The sequence below is a fragment of the Stegastes partitus genome, unplaced genomic scaffold, assembly GCF_000690725.1.
Source record: "Stegastes partitus isolate 25-593 unplaced genomic scaffold, Stegastes_partitus-1.0.2 Scaffold134, whole genome shotgun sequence".
Taxonomy (NCBI): Eukaryota; Metazoa; Chordata; class Actinopteri; family Pomacentridae; genus Stegastes; species Stegastes partitus.
In genome coordinates, this window is record NW_007577865.1 from 331,582 (window position 1) to 353,632 (window position 22,051).

Consider the following 22,051-nt stretch of genomic DNA (forward strand, 5'->3'; position numbering starts at 1 on the left):
CAACCAATCACTTGCTGCAGCAGCCTTGGTTCATCACTCCACTCTTTACCAGATTGTTTTTCCTACTTCTGTGGTAGAACTGTCAGTCAAACTCCTCCAGTAGTATTTGGTTCCCAGTGTTTTGCAGGTTTGTTTCAACTACCAACCTCCAGCCTACAAGCTACTGTGTCAGGCGTTGTGTTCATCTCTGTCTGAAACGGTCAGTCAGCCACTGACTGAGCCACATGCCACATTGAGACACAATCCCCGGATTCAAATCCCTTGATTTCCCTCTCCATTACATTGACTGCTTTACAATACAGCCTTTTAAGCTGCTTTCACACAGGACATGGCACCGGTGAGGTCGCGCTCTGAAAGCCGTGCAACAATTTCCTATCTATAGTACATAGGTAGTGGGTTCTTGCCCATAGAGGCTGTCATCTTGTCCAGCTAAGCTGCAATAATCGCCAAGTCGCCAAATCGAATACCACATCTACAGAGGGACTTTGTTGATTTTAGGGTTCTTAGTGGTTATTGTAGCTTCTCTTACATGCATGGAAAGGACGAGTGAGGCAAAAGGTATTCGATTTTGTGCAATCAATCAATCAATCAATCAATCAAACAAACAATCAATCAATCTTACTGCTAGATATCATTAAATCCTACACACTGGTCTTTCAAATCTGAATCAGCACTACTTGGACCTACATTTAAAATATGCTGCCTTAACTGACCTTTTGAAGTCTTCGTTACACTCTTCCAGAGGTGCACTTTGACTGCTACAGACACCAACAGATGCTTACCTGTTGCTACTGTGCTACCTTTCCAGTCTCCAGGAGTCCACCTGGACCATTCTGTTGCATACATGCACAGCAGGTTGTGTCTACATATGTCGTGCATACTCACGACTACCAACCATTGTTCTTGTGGTATTGTTGCTGCGGGGATTGTTTGTGGGGACACAAATTTTGGGCTGCACCTTGCCATCTCCAGAGGAATCCATATGGACTCTCATATGGACTTGGTGAGTGATTTGTGACTACAATAAGCACACAGGAGACAAATATTCTGATCCATGTTGACTGTTCCTGAATTTTATGCTTTCTGTGATTGAAATACTTCTTGGTAAGAACAAGAAGAACTGGAAAAAGAAGAACAACAAACTGTGTGTAGGGTCAAATAAATAGTAGAAACTCCACTCATCCCTGGTGTTTACCAGCCTGACTACACTGTGATACTTTATCCCAACAAATCACTGGCTTAGAAAATGTGTATAAGGCGCCTGATTGATAATTCTGATTGGATTAAAACAGAAATTTAATCTTTATCCTAATATGTCCATAATGAGCAAGTCTGGATTCGATTTGCACTTCCCCCACTTTCAGAGTCAGCCCTCACTCAGCTGAATGACAATGATCAAGATGATCTGAGGTGCTTGTTGCAGGACCAGGCCAACATCAATACTGGATGCTTGAGAAGCCAGAAACTATGCATGACTATTATTTTGGTTTGCTAAAAATGATATCAGTAGTATTTCTGTCCTGGCGTAGGTGCAAGCATTTATCTGCTGCATTTGTTTTTCCCAACGGGTCAAATAACGTCAGAGAAACAAACTGCCTGACGCCGTGGGGAAGTTGTCAGCACACTCAGACACTCGGCGGCGGAGCTATAAGCCCATTAACCTCTCTGCCTGCTCGCTCGCTTGGTAACAATAGACAGCATACAACTCCGCTTCAGCACAGAGTCTTTACTCACACCAAACTACTGGAGATACATAGGAAAGTCTAATGTTCATTTGATGACTTGGCTAAACCAAACATGTTTATACTTCCTTCCCCGGTTGCCAGGCCTCACCTTGAATGCACTTCTCTGCTGCTTTTCCAGCTCTGAGGTGCCTTTATTAACATTAATCACCCCTCCCTTTAACTAAATTGGGGGGCTGTTAATCTAAGTGTATTTTAATGGAACACTTCAGAAGCAACTCCCTCAATTACATCAACTCTTTCCAGCATGGTCCCTATTAAAAACGACCTTTCATTTAGGGCGGGGGAACCCACAGACGCAGAGAGAAACACACAGAATTAAGGGAGCCTTGGCTAATCAGTTTCACCTGCCAAAGTGAAAGCATGTACCACAGACTGCTGTTTATAAGTATATTTTATATCAGACACATGGCTCTGTTTATAAAACATTAAGCTACAATTTTACATTATGGGTACTTATCCGTAGTTCTGGAGGGGGGATTGTGGGGCCCTACGTGGTTGTGAGCTGCTTAATGGCCCCCGGTGATGTCACAGGGGTTAAGCTCGCTCGGCTTCCCAGTCAGTTTGAATGAATTTGCCCCGTAACTCTAATTCACACAAACAACCGCCTACAATCAAAGACAGCACTTTGGAAGCTCGGAGCGGAACATCTGCCCACCTTTGAGAATCAAGACAAGAGCGGGACGCTGCTAAGCTCTCAATGAGCTGATATCATGGAGATCTGGCCACTGCAGGATGCGTTTGTAATAACACTGGAACAAATTACAGCTCGCTTTGAAAAACGTGCAAAGGAAATCCTTTGCTTAGATAGGATTACCTTTGTTTTGGTTTTGTTTAGTGCTTTTTTTGAAAATTTAAAAAACAGGGTTGGGATGATTTTTAGCACATTTTGAAGTGTCTATGCATGTTATCACTGAGTGGTACTTTGCTAAAATGAAAGCAAGGGGCCATATTGATTTGGTTATGAGGAACAGCAAACTGAAGTGTGATGAAAAAGGCGACAGAATACATCAGACTGAACACGCATCCAGGCAACGAAAGCTGAGAAGTAATAAAACGGGTGCTTTTCTGGAGAGGTAGATGTGCAGAGCTGAACATGTCAAACAACAGAAAATGGTGTTTTGTCATGTTGTCACATGCAGCTCTCTACAATGCATCTAAACCAAATTGCTCGTAAGTCAATAAGGCTGCACTTTGTTACTAGAGACTGAGGAGTTCCCTACTGGCCCCTATGTGATGGAAATGCACTGATGCTGATATTTACTTGGTTTAAAAAATTGGGTGATATCAGTTATGTGGCCCTAAAAATACTATCATACATTTTTCCATTAAAAAAAAACAGCTACATAATTCTTAAGATAGTTGGATGCTGTAGTTTCAAACATTACTCAAACAGGGTAATGTGTATTTAATTTGGATTATTTTCAGCAGCACATTTTGTGTTTCAAAGAGGACAGGATGGTGTTTGTGGGATTGACTCAAAATAAACCACAGCGCCCATGTTTATGGTAATGATGGAACAAATCATCCAGTTCAATGGTGTGTTTTTAATAGTTTCAGAGTCCTGTGGCACACATGTTTAGGATTTATCAGTGTCTGGATACACAGACACAGTTAGTAGAAGCAATTCACTAAAGATGTTTGTGTTTTCATGGTATTTGTTTAAAATTTGAAACATACAAAGTGTGCGTCAGTGACAAGAGTAATGATTTGATCAGCACACTTGATAGTCTACAAGTAGTTGGATTGTGAGTGAGGTCAATGAATCACTGTTATGATGGGAAGAGTTTCACATTCTCAGTAGGGGGTAAAGTAATCACTAATGGAGCATATCTGTAATTTTGATCCAGTCCAAGTCTGTCATCTGTTTAATTTTTATGAAGTGCAAACAGCTAAATCAGTGTCTAAGTTTCACAGCATTGCTGAGATTGTTGGTGACTGTTTTATTTTTTAAAGGACCATCTGCTAAAATTGCTCTTTAAAGTGGTGTTCACACCAAACTGTGATCCAACCCAGATTTTTGTCTAGTTGCCACTTTTCTTGAATCCTGCAGCCAGGCTGCACTGTTATTGTTCGAAGATGTCAGTGTCAATTGCACAAGTTCAGTATGACAGATTGCATTTTGTTGGTGGGAGGGCAACTCATGAATGGAGTATGCACACACACGCACACACACGCACACACACACCCACACACACACACACATCTGCAATTTCAGAGACTGATTACAGTGAGCACAGTCTACACATTATTAAGATGGCTCAGTGTTTTGGTATTCTGTAAAAGTCTGACTCAGGACAGACCTACAGGGCTTTGTATATTGTTGGGTTCTCCTGATAAATTGGCGATCAAGCTAAAGTTGATGATCAATTTGCTGGAAGGAATGCATATTTCTGATCTGAGGTTACACATCAGAGATGTGGGCATTTCTGAAATGCAAACCGAGTTTCATTTGTTTAACAGTCTCCCTGTTTTTGTCATTTCCCCTCTTTATCTACAGCAGTATTAAAAAGAAAGGGCAATCCATAAGCATTTTCTAAAACTAGGACATCTTTTGTAAGTTTCTCTTAGAGACTGGCATTTTACTTTGAAGGCAGGATAAACAAGAATAAATGAGTGAACTGATAACTGTACCTGGGTCCAAGCTCATCCTCACACCTCCAGGTGAATTCTCCAAAGCTCTCGTAGCGCTGGTTATAGTGGTAGAGCACACGGTGCAGTGTGGGAGCGCCGAGGTCCATCAGAGTGTTGTATGCCGTCTGCTGCTCCTTCCCACTGGTGTAGCCGTTGAACAGGTTATAGATCTTATCGGCAATTTCTGAAAGGACACGGACAATCAAAGATAAGTAGGTGCTCTCACAGCTTTCTGGCAGCAAATAAGAGCGTGCATGAAAATTTTAAACTTCACCCTCAAATAACGGGGGAATGTCAGTGATCAGCACAAAGCTTACTTCTGTTTACCAAACACAGTGATTGGTGCTATTTAATCTCAAATGATCTGCAAGGCACGAGAACGGAAGAAGACTTAGTGTTGGTGACTCAGCTTTCTTTGGACAAAATGTTATTTGCTGCTGTTTTGGATGCACCATTACCAGTACGCGCCCTAAATCGGAATGTTGTAGACGAATCCACCCCATAGTGAGACTTTCTGGTGATCTGGTGATTTTCTAGTGATCTGAAGTAGCCCTTTTTGTTATTTTACATTCAGTAACTGCGAGAAAAGATAGCGAGAGGAAATGAAAATACTACCTTTATTAGAAGGACATTAAGAGAGATTGATAAATTAGTTTATTTTTAATTAACATCTTAGGTAATACTATGGAAAGCTTTGAATGCTTGCAGTAAGAAACCAAAACTGTCTCAGGTAACAAAGACTAAAGCAACATTAACAGATACTGATAGAAACCTTGAAACTTGGGGAGGAGCAATTCCATCCTTGCTGTGGAACACTGGGCCAGCTGTTTACCTTGCAGAGTTGTTGTGGGGTCATGGGGGAGTTTGACCATCCACTCCACATGTTTTGTGGACTTGTAAAAGGTCAATGACAGTGTTCCGTATGGAACTCTGTGGAAGGTATTGCAGGAGCAAGGGGATACCAAGACCCTTGTTGTGGCCCATCGGGTTCTTGTACAACCAAATTGAGAGCTGTATTCAGATTTTTGGCTCAAAGTCAAACCTGTTTTTGGTTGGTACTGGACTGTGCTGGGGTTGCCCCCTGTCTCCGACCCTTTTGGGGTGATATCCATAGACAGGATCTAAGGTGCAGTCGGGGCGAGGAGGGTGTTCGGTTTGACAGTCTTGGAGTCACATCTCTGCTTTTTTTTTTTTTTTTTCTGATTATGTGGTTGTGTTGGTTTCATCAAGCCACAATCTTCAGTACACACTGGAGCGGTTTGTAGCTGAGTGTGATGCAGCTGGGATGACAGTCAGTACCTTCAAGACAGAGGCCATCGTTGTTGGCCGAACAATAGAGTATCGCTCCATCTAGAGGGGTGATGAGTTGCTGCCCCAAGCGAAGGAGATGTATCATGTAAATATTTTAAGGATCTTTTCACGAATGACGGGAAAGTATAACATGAGATGGACCAACAGATTGGTGAGGGAGTTTGGCCAGAGAGCAAAACTTTTACTTTACCAGTTTATCTACATTCCTCCCCTCTCCTGCGGTCAAGAGGTTTGGGTAGGAGGGGCCGAAACGGGTTTCTTCTGAAGGGTGGTTGGGCTCACCCTTAGAAATAAAGTAAGCAGCTCGGACATCCAGCTCAGAGTAGAGTTGCTGGAAAGGAGCCAGCTAAGGTGGTTTCAGCATCTGATAAGGACTTCTGGATGCCCTCCTTTGGAGGTTTTCTGGGCATGTCCAACTGGGAGGAGACCCTGAGATAGACGTAGAACTCACTGTAGGGATGACGCATTTCATCTGACCTGGGAATGCTTTGGAATCCCCCAGTATGAGCTGTAAACATTGCTAGGTGAAGGGACGTCTGGAGTGCCCTGCATAGCCTGCTGCCTCTGAAACCTGACCTCAGAAAAGTGGAAGAAAATGGAATGGAACTGAATACAAACACGTCTGCACTTCATCCACCTGAGATTAAGGATTGCTCCAGCAATAAAACCATTTCACAGCAACTTCAGAGGTGATGTGTCTGAGTAGAATCCCCTCAGGAGTGGTGACATTTTAAATGCATGCCACATCAATCAGCAGTTTTAAATGAAAACCTTCTTTAATAGTCACAATGACTTTTCACACATTGCAGTCTTCTATTCCCCAGGCATCAGGTGAGGGAAAATTATATAGGGCTTTCATTAGTAGAGATGTGATGCTATTTCCTTTTCTGCTACAGGCCCACTTTTAGATTATTAAGACAGATGTCATTTTACATGCATATCTTGGTATCCGTACCATTTTAGAATTAATAAATCATCACCAACAAAGTGGTTGGAGATTTTTTCTTCAACTGGGAAATGTTAATCAGCTTTTTATGGGATCGTCAGGAACTTATCCCCCCTCTTCTTGATGATAATGCCAATAAAGTCAGTTCAAAACAGAGCCAGTGCACTGGAAGTATTGCATTTCACACCATTTATGCATTTCCAGGTATTAAAATCAACAGCAAAAGCCCAGTAGTATCACACTTCACTGGATAGTGCATTCTTGCAATAGCTGATTTAAATCAGCAGCAGGATTCGCAATAACATTTTTGCTGTGAAGCTCTCACTAGTGCAGAGGGCGACAAATGATTTAATTTTTGACATGGAATAACACATTTTTATAGCCAATATCCTCGCAGGATTATAGCGTACAGTGTCCATAAACAGTCCTACTCCAGAGAGGAACGCTATCTCCCTCTGACTTTATGACTCGCTCAATGAACTCATCTAACATCTGTTTTGTGAGGTCTTGAAACATAACTGCTGACAGAGAGAGCAAATGTCTGTCCTGGAAATTAGCTCTCCTGACAACATTAAGAAAATTAAATCCACCAGATTTCATGGTTTTCTTCTTTTTAAAAAAAAAATCCCAGACCTGCTAGATTATCATATTATAACAAAAAATATTTCTTAGAACAAATACATCTGAACTGAGTTTCTCCGGATCACAATTTATCTCAGTGTTGATAAATGACAGTCATCTCCGTGCTCCACCTGTTATTACAATTTACTTTCGTCTGGGTCTCTTTCCTCACCTTGTGCTTTGACGTCATCCACAGTTGGACATGGAGTTTTGATGGTGACCTCACTTGGGCTGGAACGGCGCCCTGTGTTGTCTACTGCCCAAAGCCGGAACCTGCACCGACACACACACAACCATATAGACACACAGAAATTAAAAAAAAACAAAACAACACTGCTGTTGACTGCAAGCTGTTTTCTTCGACAAAACATCCCACAAACCCAGTCCTGCTGATTTCCTGCAATGTATTCTGATGAATCTGCTTAACCAACATCATATCAGCAGCAGCAAACATATGACAGCTGATGCATTTCCTGCAGATGTTATTGCGACTAAAAGCCTCCCTGTGTTGGGTCTGCATTATCAATACAGACCTTTCTCTAGTGCCAAACTGACAATTTGCACTTCTCTGCAGAGCTAATCAGCTGTGATTTCACTGAATGAATATCTCCACCTAGTGGCCAAAATGCAACTTGCAGCCACCTGCAGCAACAAAAAAAAAATGAGGTAGCCATACAAACATTAACAGAGGGTAGCGGACTAAGGAAAAACACATTTTGTCAGCTCAGATCTTGTTTTATTTAGTTGAGCAGTTGCAGATTAAATGAACTACAGGTATGCGTACCCCATTCAAAAGGCAGACTTTAAACATTTGAATCCGACGAATCCCCAAAGACCGAACTTTTGCTATTGATGCAGCTGCAGAGTATGTTTTCTCTATCATACTTTCGTAACAGCATGTACATACCTCTCGCCACACAATATATTTTCCCCCTACAAGGCGCCAATTTCTGGCTTTTGTACGGGTTCTGTCTGTATAGAAAATACAAGGAGCGTGCAGCGCCCTGAAGGGAGAGACGAGGCCTCGGCTCGCAGGAGATGAATGAGCTGTCAGACAGGATAGAGAGAGCAGGAGTCTCGCTGATGCCGGGATTAAAAGGGCATGTGTAGCTGCTCGCTCAGCCCACATACATCAAAACTGTTTGAAGGGGCTCTGTCCATGGGCCTCCTGCCCTTTTTCTTTTTTCTTTTTTTTTCATTCTCTGTTGTTTTGTTCATTCCCTGTTTTCTTCCTCGCTCTTGGTCTTTTTCTCACTCTTTTTGTTCTTTTCTTCCTCAATCCCAAACATTCCCTGTGGTTTTTTTGGCCCTGTTTTCTATCCCTTCTTTCCTTTTCTGTCTATCCACCTCTGTGCAGTATTCGTGTGTGTGTGTGTGTGTGTGTGTGTGTGTGTGTGGCTTCCCTTCTGGCAAGCTCTCTGTGAGATAAGTGTGAGCATGCATATGAGAGCATCCGAGCATCCGGTGTGTGTGTGAGCTCAGAGAAGGACCTACATCTTGGTCACGGCATCCCATTGTTAAGCCTCTTTACTCTGCAGGCACACACAGAGAGACTAGAGAACTACTTGAATGTCCCATGAAACGAAACATGGTTTTTCTATTTCTTTCTTTTTTTTAAATTAGAAATGTATCCTATACCTTCGTGGGTACAAATTAATTATTAAAGATTTTCAGGCCCAAACTTAACCTAACCTAGCCTGCATTTTACTGTCATCTAAAGAGAATGTGTAATGACATAGTAATAGCTTGTGGCCGAAGTGTTTATGTTGACGCAACTGAGCTCAGACAAGTGTGCACATCAAGGGTGCAAAGTGTAGGATCTGAATATTTTCACCTTTGGTGCTCACAATGTTGGAAAAAAATGTATTTGAATGCGATTAGAACTAGAAAACTGCTATAATCATGAAAATAATGGATTCATATATGGAATCTTAAGCATCTTAAAGCTATATTTTTTCACTATTGTTGTTTCAATGTTAAAAGTTGAACTCTATTTTCCAAAAAATTGTTGTTTTCTATCTTACCCAGCGTTACATAGGAAGATGAGGATTCATTTTGCCTCTGTATGTTAAGTTAGTAAAATAAGAAAGACAGTGTTGACGATAAACAATCTTATTTGTTGCATGTAAAGTTGTGGTGCAGTTCAGTCATCAGACACAGATCTGCTCATTTGAATAGAGCCCATTTTAAGCTACGTCCATACATCAGCTAACATAAGTTTAGTTTTCTTGATGTGTTCAACAATATACTCACATGTACGTGGTGTCGGGCTCCAGGCAGCGGATGATCATGCTGATGGAAGAGGACAGCAGGTTGGGGATGTCCCCGAGCATCACACATGGAGACCTGGCCCCGGACAAGATGTCGTCCACAAAGCTCAAAAGGGTTTCTGCAGCAGAAAGAAAGACAGCGGGATGTTCCTGTTAAGAGGGTGCAATTCATCCCAAGATCTTCATACAGTTTAAGACAGTGCTACTTGTCCAACCCGACTTCCCAGATAGGTTGTGTGATTCTACTTCATCAATATGACCCATAGCAGTGCTTGTTTAATTAGCGCCACAATGAGTGAAAGGAAACATAACGCAATAACAATTTGGTTAGATTGAGGGAAACATTAGGCTTTGGATTAAAATAGAGGATATGTATTGTCACGATCATGGTCAGACTAAATGCTAACTTTCAATAAACAACTGTCTCTTGTGGTAAAATCCAGTGTTTTGTCGACCCGTTACTCCACCCCAATCTCCTCCCTATGCCAAATTTTGCATTTAGTAGAATGTCACCTCATGTACTTCTTTGTTCAGACCTCAAGAGAGCGCTGTCACCATAAAACATCACTATGGGTGGCACTGTACAATAGGTTGCTTCCACAAATGAGCCATAGAAGTGTTATATATGAGAGGACTGTCTCGCTTTACAGTCAGGCCATAAATTGTGAACAAATTGGTGAAATCAAATGGGTACCTTTAAAGTCAGATGAGGGCACCTTGCAATGACAAAACTAATTATATACAGCACAGAAAACACCTGTTATTACTTGTTTAAAAGGGCAAATAATGCAACTTGACATGAGCGCGCTGTAGCATAATGAACAGACATCTTCAAAAAGCATTAAACAGATGAACATCACCACGATAAACACACTTAAAGCACAATATGTACATGTAGGGCCTATTTGTGAACGGTTGGATATCGCTTTAGAGACTCATAGCACAGATGGAGAAAATTGAATCGACTTTTATGTCTCTTTCAAGGGATAAAAGTCTGTTAGCATCAGTAAAAAAATAATAAAATCCTCCTTCAAGAGATAACAAACATGTGTGACAATGAGATTTTATTGAATGAATGATCAGATGCAGACATGGTCAGATACATTTGACAGCAGTGATCAGGATTTGGATCACACCTGCTGAGAGAAAAAGAACAAGGTGTTCTCTATCTCAATGATACAGTTCTACACATGCAGCCCATTCACAGCTTTCAACTACACTGTTGCAGATGGATGTCTGAGGGCACCTTGACAATGGATGCTGACAGAGAACAGTGTTATTCATTCACTGTACACGGACTTTCCTCGAGATTCAAAGCACCGACTTTTTTAAATACAAGGTTTCCCTCGCCTCCGGGTCCAGGTTGACTTAACACACAAGATCATCACATGAAGTAAGTGTCAAAACATTTCAAAGAACAATAAAAATGTGAAGTAGCATATACTGTTTTGGACGATATTTGTATCATTGTTAAGCAAAAATGTGTTTTCCTGTCTTACGGATCTTACCTTTCTGACACACTTCATATTTGAGTATTTCAGCCATGCATGTTTGACCCGCCCTGCAATGGACTGGCGACCTGTCCAGGGTGTCCCCTGCCTTCGCCCTAAGTCAGCTGGGATAGACTCCAGCCCCCCAGCGACCCTCGTGAGGATTAAGCGGTGTATAGATAATGGATGGATGGATGGATGGATGGATGGATGTTTGAACCAGAAACTAGTCAGCACACTGCAGCTCCAAAGTGGAAATGCTCAGTCGTTGACTGCTTATTTTGCTTTTTATCCTCAAGCATATATATATATATATCAAAACATTTGTACACGTCAAAGTAAAAAATGTAGTTATCATTGGAGAGAGTCTTTAAAAGTGTGAAATTTTAAATGCAGGACTTTTATAGTGAGAAATTCTTCTTTTACTTAAGTTCAACTAAATCAGACATAACACCTGTATTCACCTGAGCCTCTCACATGAGAGAGAAGCAACCCTGTGACCCCCCCTTCCACCTCAAACTCCTTCTCCTCTTCCATCACCTCCTCTTCAAGGCTCCGTTCGTGCTGCCCAGGTTGGTGGTGACACATGCAGCTAGCTATGTTTTCCCAGCTGGCAGGGCGTACGTCAAAAGGGCAGTTGGCCATCAGGGTGTGTGCGTGTGTGTGTGTGTGTGTGTGTGTTTCACTGTAAAGAGGAAAAAACCCTCTGCTTGGAAAAGCAAAAGTGTGTGTGCGTGTGTGTGTGTGTGTGTGTGTGTGTGTTTGAAGGCGTGTGAAGTGATGGGTGCTCTGAGGTGGTCATCTGTGACCCTCCTCCGCACAAGCACTGCCTGTCTGTGTGTATTTATACAATGTGTGTGTGCGAAGTGATGGCCGCCCTGAGGTGGTCACTCGTGGCCTCCCTACACAGGAGCTCTCCTTCTGTGTGCGCCTGCCCCGTGTCTGTAAATACGTGCATGTGTGAGTGATGGCTGCTCTGAGGTGGTCACCTATGTCTTCCCTGTCAACCTCCCCTATGTCACCGGCTGGTAACAGCTGAGAGAGCACAGAGAGGGTGAAAAAAAGGTGTGTAGCAGCTGTCAGAGAGGGGTGTTTACCCAGCGCAGAGACTGACACACGAGTGAAAGACATAAACATAGCTGGAGACGTAAATGAAAAGTGACATTGTGAGGCTTTGCACCACTTAGCATATTAATTGCAAAACCGGTTGGAATATCTGTCTCGTGTGTAAGGAGGCGTATAAATAGGAAACTGTTCAAAACCTCACTGGTGAACGCAGGTTGGAAATATGTTGAGCAATTCTCTCAACATGCCGCGGCCTTTCGTTTATTTCTAGTATTTCCCTTTCCCCCGTGCCTCCTCTGCTGCCCCGTCTTTCCCTCTCTGGGTCTGTTTTGATGGAGTGCCGCTCCTCTCCGTCTCCTGGCTGCCTGGTTGTTGACCAGCCTGCACACCTGCTATCCATGTACTTATCAACTTGCTCGACTCTTCACCCACTCATCGCCTCATCGTTGTTCTTTCAGCCAGTGTGGTGGATCACGTTCTCAGGTCACTTCGAACAGTTCATTCCAGGCTTTGACCTGACGCATACCTGCTTGTTTTCCTGTTCAATCAGACTTTCAGCCGCTCTCACAACCCTGCCTTCATTCCTGCTCCACGAGTCAACAGCCTCCCTCAGCCCTCTTGCCTTCGGCTGCTATATAATCCTGACCTCGATCCACCTTCGCTCCCTGAGCGTACACAATAAAGTTGATCTTTTTTCTTTCTGAGACCACGTCCTGTGTTTGGGTTCCCCCGTTGAGCGCAGCACAATAGAGCTCCAGCAAGTGGAGCTCCAAATGGTAAATGGTGCCCAACATCAGTCATCGTTTAGTTACTGTCTGTCCAAACATTATAACAGTAGTACTTCAGTCGAGATTTACTTCTGTGTTTTGCACTGGCTGTGTTCACCACAGCTGCCTCATATTGCAGTGCCTTTACGAGACTAACTGAAATATACTTTAAACTCCAATAAAACGGTCAAGATGTGACTCTCATCTTTAACCATTCATGGCACGATATCAGTCTTTTCTGTGGATGGAAAATAGGAGAAAACAGCAGGGTAACTACTATTTACTTTCTCGTTCAAAGAGCAACAAAGGATTTGGTTTTTGAACGGCACTTCAGGATTGAAAAATACTTTTTGAACTATCTATACAACATTATATGTAGTCTATTTGGAGAATTACTTAAGTTCGCCAACAGAATAACATAATAGGTTGTTTATTATTGCAATCCCAATTAACCCACATGAACAAGTCTTCCCAAGAAGAACGATAGCTTCAGATAGTGTCGCCCAAGGGAACTATCATCCATCCATCCATCCATCCATCCATCCATCCATCCATCCATCCATCCATCGTCTATAGTTTATCAAGAACACTATCAGAGGATGTTATTTACATAAAGTTTGCATGCAGAGGAGGTTGGGGTTGATGGATGGTTCAACAAAACAGTAGCTTTGAACAGGCTGTTCCATTTCCAACCAAGAGCTGATGTTTTGTTTGTTTGTTTGTTTGTTTTTAATGTAATCAAGATTGTAGATGCTAGGTAAGTTTACAAAGACAGCTCAGATAGGGCTGTTATTTTCTGTTGTTGCTACAGGGCTGGTACATAACTTCAATTTGTTTGAGCAATGTGCTCTCATGCCTCGACTGTATTTTTCAAATATCGGCTCATTAAAGTTATTTTGTTGAATGGAGAAGCTGTTAACGTATACAATCTGCTATTTCCGCATTTCTTGAGGTGCTTTCACATCGTTAGAATACAGCTCCGATCGGTTGTCTGAGGGTTATCAGTTCAGCACATCAGAGGAGAATTGTAAAAAGCTATTTCAGGTTAGGATTTTTGAGTCTTCAATCTCTGGCGAGACACTAAAATGTTGTTTTGAGGTTCACAACTAACGACAACCCGCTAACTTTGGAAGAGAAAGAATAAAATACATTTATTTTGACTAACTCAGTACCCAAAAAGTACCCAATACCTCTTTCAACATACATAATGCATGGGAAATTTAGGATAAGATGAAAAGAAAAAGAAAAGAACCCATCCTCTAAAGTTTGGTTTGGTTCAGACAGCTAAATAAATGTTGGAATCATGCTGAAAAGAAATTAACATTGGCAGGAAATAAGCTGCGAACCCTGCTGACAAATTGTCACAGTCTGATGTTTGGTACAGCCATCCACATGACCTGCTGCTATTTCAGGTTTTGAGATCCTACAGCAATGTCATGCTCTTTAAATCTTTGCTTGGCCAGTCTCATTGAACTGTATTAACCTTTTTCCCCTTCAAATAAAATCATTTGGACGTATTAAATAAAAGTTGACTTATTTTCAACCTGTCTGATCATCTGACTGCTCGTGTTTCTTGCCCTTATGAGCTTTGCTGAGCGCAAAGATAACGAACGGTATCCCCAAATCTACAAACATAAGACCCCAGGTTGTGATAAGAAGGAATTATGCTCGTCTGTCTAGAAAATCCATTATATTGCTCTCTTGAACCTTATTGCATATTTGGCCTCACCTCAATCCCTGATCTCAAGGTATGTATTTTGCCTTTGGCAGTGTCAAATGGACTGTGATTGGAAAATTGTTAGCCAAGTACAGATGGGTGATCCATTCTCAAATACTCACATCCCTGTCTGGTCTGACTCCCAAACTGCCTCTCTCACATGTTGTAAAGCTGTGCAGGAGGAGGAGGAGACTGGCTCCGAACCAATTGTTCATGAATGCTTTAACAAGCTTTTGCTCAAGCAAAAGTCATAAGCTCATTAAAACACAGCGTTGGTACAGATATGAATGTCTGAAATTATGAAAAAAAAAAAAAATGGAGAAACTTTGGAACACCTTTAGCTGTGGTAAACTAGTACATATAACATTATTATGCTGTGGGTTCAAGTGCTGCCATTTACACTTTATCTGTCCAATCTCTCCTGTCAATGCTATCTTTCCTGCCAGTCTCCTCTGTAAACCACCTGAAGCAGCAGAACTGTAGTAGACAGCCCATTAAAAACAGTTTGAGGAACCCCGCTGTACGCTGTCATGACGAGAGGAATGCTTGATGTGGGTGGCCTGCTGGCCAAAAGAACAGAAAGTGCACCTAATTTGACTGTAACAAATAGCTCAGTCAAAGGAGACCTGTAACACTGTGAACATTGTGTGCTGCCACGGCATTTATGGACATGACTCAACACGAGGGGAATAAAAATGTACAAAGAAACAAAATGTTTCTCTAGTGTGTTGATTGCTGACAGACAGATAAAAAAAGAGATCGATCCTGGACGTAAATCAGAGCAATACTTTACCCCTGACGGCTGCTGACTTGGCCAGCTTGAGATGGTTACTATGAACTTGAATTATCTGAAGAACACAGCAAGAGTTCAGACCCTTTTGCAGTTCTACATATTAATATCACCTGATAATTGCATCTATGAGCTTAATTCCAGAGGAATTTTATCATTGTGACTTTTTGTGTAAAAATTTCCAATGCAATGACCCACAAAAACCCCTTACACTGCATTGTCTGATGAGATAAAGATGAGATGAGAGAGAAATATGACTTCAATATAGTGAACAAAATACCTATTGCATCTGAGTGACACTTCAATTCAAAAACGGAAAATGAACAACTCATGATTTATGCCATGACAGAAGCAGAAAAATGAACTGCTGGCAAGAAAAAGGAGCACATTTTGATGAAATCAGATTTTTCACAACATATTGAAATGTATTTTCTCTCAGTCGCTGTGCACTTCCCACCATCTGAGGAACATGATCCTGCATTTCATTTCTAGAGCGCAGGCCAGCCGGCTTATCCTAAGATGACATTGGTAGACTGTTAAAGGTTCAGTTGGGAAGTGTTGTAAATCTGTCCATTTAGCAAAATCAGTAAATCTGCCTGAGGCAGGAAATTCTAACCTGATAGTTCCTGAGCGGACGGCAAAGGTTTCAAGGAGCTACTATGGGAGATGCTGTAAATGCTGAAACACATATTATAAATGAATACTGAAATGGAATGTTTCAGTATGTTGTATTTAGAATTTATAGCCATAGGCACAGCTGTGCTTGTTTTCCACAGGCTCTCTACCCACAAACACACTGAACCAAATAAGGACAACGATCTGGGAATAGTTTTAACTTGTTACATGCCAGAAATAAATTAAAATTTTTTCATTGGTTGCCTGCTATAGATTTTTTTTTTTTGGTTGATGGCTGTGGATGATGGTGAATGATCAATCACTGTTGCTGTTATACTTTGCTCAGCAATGAAACAGCAGCTGACAATCACAGCTTAGCAACCAGACGTAGACATACTATATTTGTCAAGCTTTGGATTTCTCCACATGCCAAGGAGCTGTGCATTGGAAACTACTTATACTTTGGATATAAAGACTTTTGAGGCTGGCTGCTAAAGAGCAGTTTAAATCATTTTAAAAAGATAAATTTAGTATTGTGACCATGACCAAAATCACTCCCTGTAGTATTATCATACCATGTAGACTGTATTTACTGCCTGCTATTTTATTTGAATGGCTGACATCCCTGCGTTATTTAACATATAATGTCCTCAAAAAGTTCACAGTGGAATAAAAAGAATAGCGTCTGTATAGTTTTTGCAAACGCAGTGGATTTTATAGGCATGAAAACAACAGCCACATGACTCTACTATTCTCAGTGATGCTGTAAAATGATGGAGCTGCAGTCTTAACCTACTGCACACCAACTGAGTGTCCGTTGCAAGGTGAGCAGCGAATACGACAACAAATGTCAGTCAACATTTTGTCATTATTTGCTCATGCTGTTACCTTGTGTGTTTGCATTTTAAAATTAAAACTTGCGTGCGACATTTTAAGGCCTATTTTAAATTTGTAGTCTTTGGAATTTCCCCTCAGGTGCAAAGTGAAAGTCAAGTACGTGGAAATGCAACCATTCATTCTGAGCACAGAGCGCAGGATGCCAAACAAGATTGCAGACAACACCAAATTGATCCACTCGACAATAAAGGATTTGTATCAGTTTAGCTAAAGCCGGATCTCAACTTCAACGGTGAGTCATGTTTAATGCAGAGCACACAGCATACACACATTGTAGAGATCCGGTTTTCCAAGGGAACCAACCCCAAAAGCTCCGAGGAACTTGTCATTCAGCTGGAGTTGTTTACCCTCAGCATTCTTAGAGTATGATTGGTTGGAAAAATCAAGGATTGCCAGGAGACTGATGTGAGTTATGGGATGTCTCACCTTTTGAAGTACTGCCTGCTGTCATCAGTTCAGTTGTGCAGGCCTGGACCCTTAGTGTGCATGTGTGTGTGCATGTGTGTGTGTGTGTGTGTGTGTGTGGAGACCCTTCCAGCTAATCCACTGCTGTTTTTCTCTGCTCCTTAATGGAAAGGACAGGTGCTTTAAAGATGATAATGTTTTTACTGTGGATCTCAGTGCCTATCAGACATCAGGTCGTTGTCTATGGAAATAAATAAAAGGTCACACATAATTGTGTCACTTTTCATATGCGTTTTGATTCACGAGCGTTCGCTGTATCATGCCAGGCATTTTTATAGCCCGCAAAGACACCACGTCACTTTCAAAATAAAAACACTACTGATGACTTTGATCTACAACCAATGCCTAATTTAAAACAAACAGCCAAGCTAGCAATGGTAACACAGTGTTCCCCCAAACATATTCTACTTTCTTCTACTGCACCAACTGGCAGGCAGCTTTAGGGTCGCACGAATGTTTCAATGTGTTCCGGCAGGGGAGAAAAAAAAAGTAGTGGCTCTGGAAAAGAGGACAACAAGAATGTGACCGTTTTTTTTCTGTCTGCTTGATGTCTTTGTTGGGTAACAGTCTTCTCATCCCTAATTTTATATAATATCGCCATGTAGGGTACCATCACAAACCCCTTATGGTTCAGTTCCCTACGTGCTCAAACACCTAAGTTGTGTCCAGCAACTGCGACGGTAATGTGAAGGTTGAAGCTGTCAGATCAGAGACAAAAGGCTGAAAAGGGCCAATTATGGAGTCGATCCTGTGAACTTCGGTGCTGTGTCTGCCTAGAGTTCCCGCAAAGCTGCTTGTTGTGATGATTTTTGAAAACAAAATGTTGAGCATTTTGGCAACTACACCAATTTGCTTCCTTTCCTATAAGATGAGAAGACTAACTTCAGTGTTATGTGACGTGATTAGCCTTACTTAGCGACTGTGGGCAGGCAGAACCAGTCGATCTGATCTGAAGTTAAAATAACAATCTAAAGCCAATTAAATAACGCGCTGTCATGGATAGTTTAATTTGTACTTATTAATGTGTGTTTTGAACAGGCACGATGGTATCAAGCCTTTCAACTTTTTGAACAAACCCACAGCTTCAACTTTCTCCAGTCTTTAGGCAAAACACATCCTGATTTTAATCCCCTTAATGCACATACATAAGAGTGAAGTGAAATCTGCTCATTTCGCTCTTAGAAAATAGCAAATAAGTTCATTTCTCATGATGCTGGAACTGCATAGCTTCCCATTTTCAGCCTCGGAGGCAGGAGCCTTCATTCACAATTTAAACCAAGTTGTGTGATGTGTATGGTTGTGAGTATGGAAGCGTGGCAGCAATTTCCATCGGCCGCAACTACATTCAAAACGCTCTAAGAAATATGAGCAGCAAACAGTTTATTGGTACACCTACATAATAACTAATGGAGCCTAATACAGTCATGGCACTGATTAATGTCAGTTCCACACTGAGACACTGACATACTGAGTATTTCCCAAACATGAATGCAAAACGCAGCTTAATGATTTTATGTTTTTCCTCCTGCCCTGACAGTGAAAGCAGTCATGCACTGAAACAGAAGTCAGGTTTTTAGAGAGGCACATATCCTGAACCTGATGAACTGAGAGGAGAGGGGCGGGAGGAAAATGAGAGGAGGGCAAAGAGAGGGAGAGTGCAAATGGGAAGTTTACAGTGCTGCACCAATGCGCACACACATAAACACATGCATGCACTCACAACTCACAGATCCTGCCTATATAAAGGTAAACACTTCAGCTTAAATGATCTCCTTACTCCGGCTTATAACAGGTTTCACTATGGGCTGCCTGGGAATTCATCCACTTCTGTTAAAGCAGACAGCTTCCTTGTAACAAGCTGTAATTGGCAGCTACACACACATACACACACACATACACGCACATACACAAAATTGGCAACAGAAGCCCTAACAAATAACATCTGGACTTGGTCGTCTACCTTTCCACTGGATGAAAGGAAACGAGACCAGCAACACAACAACATCAGATCACTGACAAACCCCTCACTGTTGTTTCTTGGCACCTCCTCTTCAACCACTACCAGACCATAATGATTGGTCGCACGGACAGGACTCCTTGTAACTTCTGAGGAAAAAAAAAAAACATCCCACTGGATATGAAGGGGTAATTGTTGAATAGGGGGAGGAAGACGAGGGTGAAGAGGTTGCGATAGCCTGAAGGCTTCCTTTTATCAAAAATGCCTGGCGTGAAAGAGAAGGAACAGCCCTCCAATCTCTGTACGCGTTCTCTCAATTTGTGTTTGATATGTAAGCTGCAGAGCTGCATTTGCGTCACGGCGGTGTAATTCGTATCTTCAGAGGGGCGATAAATTGTTTTATAATTTGATAGAAATGCGTCTGACCAAATTGAGAGCAGTTATCGTGAGAGAGCTTTGCACGGCAAGTGTAAATTTAGCCAAATACGTCAATAAAAGAATGAAACACCTTGGGCAGAGGCGGATGCAACGAGCAATAATACATCAGCAGTGCTTGAGTAACGGCTGCATGCCTGTCATACCTTGTAAACAACTACATAGTTACAAAACGAAAACTTTCATGTCCACATTATCAGTGCGTTAAATGTGGTTTATGTGAGGATTTTTGGCTTGTCTCAGTCTCTCTGCTTACTTTCATCTGTCTTACTTTCTTTCCCCAAATCACTTCTTTTTTAAAAATGCGTCTTTCCTTTCCCAATTTGTCTCAAATGAAACTCCCAGCTCTTATGGACAATTCACCCTGACTACATTTTAAGTGCTTCTGGAGGGTTTAGGCTGTCCATCAGGTGTTTGTCTCACGCAACAGATATAATTCTACGTCTACAAATGTGTCAGTTCACACCGACTTGCCTCAAATGTTTCACTTCCTCGCGTGCTCAGTGGAGCACGATCCCGATGGCGTGCCGTTCGAATCACGCAAACTTCTCACTTTTCTATGAACTTGAGGAATAAATTTGCAGTGATGCATGAAGGCCCACAGTTTGTCTGTGAACCTTTTTCATATCGGTATGACCTCAAAAACAACGGCAGATTTCTGCCTGTAAAAACTATCTTTGTTAATTGATCTGATTGGTACTTCTGGTGTTATTTCTCTGATTAGACAATGAAGATCAAAGTGAAGAGCAGCAAAAGAAGCTATACTGATTAAAGGGCAGTCAGGTCTGTGGGAAGAGTCAGCGTAATGGTCAGTTTGCTTCTTTAGGGAATAAACATCTGTTAACTTTGTTTCCTCACTGTTTGGTAGTGAAGGGGAAACTAATTTCTGCATCCCTATATTATATTTTTCATGTAAAACACCACAAACACAATGGATCTTTTTAACTATTAATGATCAATCGCACATGGATGAGAGACACGACTGGAAAAAAAACAAAAAGGGTTAAATGACAGCTGCTCTGTGGTACATATGCAAAACATTTTCTTCAAGCTTTCACTTGCATACTACTGCAATTTTGGACTCACAGGACACCTACATTAGTGTCCTTTTCACTAGAGACCAAATGCTTATGGATCAAACAGATCTAGAAAAAAAAGATTTTAAGGAGTTTGTGTTCATATGTGATGAATCCGGAAGTTGCAGTAACCTAGTTTGGCCACTACACTAAAATCACTCACATAGCTAAAAAAGCTGATGTAGCTGACATAGCTAATATCCATCCATCCATCCATCCATCCATCCATCCATTAGCTATACTCGCTTTATCCCGTAGAAGATGAAGAGGGGGCTTGAACCTATCCCAGCTGACACTGAGTGAGAGAAGAAGGAAACCCTGGACTGGTAATCTGAACCAGTCAAACAGAAAGAGAAAGACAACTATGCCTGGTCACACTCACACCTATGCTCACTTTAGAACCGGCAACATTAAGCATGCCTTTTGACTGGGAGAAAGCCGGAGCCTGGAGAAAAATCCAAAGCAGGTACAGGAAACACCCAGAACCCTGAACCTTCTTGCTGTGAGGTGACAGTTTTCGTCACTTTTTCCACCGTGCCGCCCTGTAACCAATATTTAATGTTTGCCGAGGTCATCATTGTAGCTTCACATGTTAGTTTGCACCATTTGCTAATTAGCACTCTTCATAGAGGGCAGTAAACACTGATGGACATGTTTGTAGATCTGCAGTTACTTGGAGTGAACCAAAATATTGCACGCATGGAAATGTTCACCTGATGCTGGTCATAGATGAAAAGACAGGAAAGTCACCAAAATTACAATGCACCATGGATTAAAACAAAAAAACAAAACTTCTTAGTTAAGATGTTGTGCTTTGAATCAAAGTGCTTGACTGACCACTGCCACACCACAAGCCATGGAACAGCCAGAGTTTGAAACAACATTCGAAAGCCATTGCTCATTACTTTAACATTGTACCTCTTCATCATCTGTATACTGCACGAAAACTCTAATCTGGGCTCCAAACATTACCAGCCCACTGTTTTAGATAAAAAGCCCCAAATCCAGCAAACTTTCAAACTGTGCCCAAATTCACAGTGAAACAGTTAAGTTTAGCAACAAGAAGGATGCAAAGCAATCACACACTGCTTACACACCTGCAGTGAAAAATTCCTCCGTTCTATCATTCAAGCAACTTCAGTCTGCTTTAAAACAGAGAGCTGATGTGGAGACAATGACCGGACAATGCTTGACACTTAAATGTGGGGCTCAGGATCCATTCAGACTGTGGCAAATAACACTCAAGACAAATG

General features: G+C 41.7%; 1 protein-coding gene across 1 annotated transcript in view; it reads right to left on the reverse strand.

Moving 5' to 3' along the window:
- Positions 1-22,051, reverse strand: part of astn1 (astrotactin 1) — a gene marked incomplete at its 5' end in the record, with an annotated part of 380,551 nt that overhangs the window by 10,232 nt on the left and 348,268 nt on the right. Inside the window, 3 exons of the mRNA XM_008278851.1 lie at positions 4,377-4,560; positions 7,427-7,527; positions 9,508-9,643. Of these exons, the coding sequence (XP_008277073.1) occupies positions 4,377-4,560; positions 7,427-7,527; positions 9,508-9,643 (421 nt within the window). The remainder of the gene's footprint in view (positions 1-4,376; positions 4,561-7,426; positions 7,528-9,507; positions 9,644-22,051) is intronic.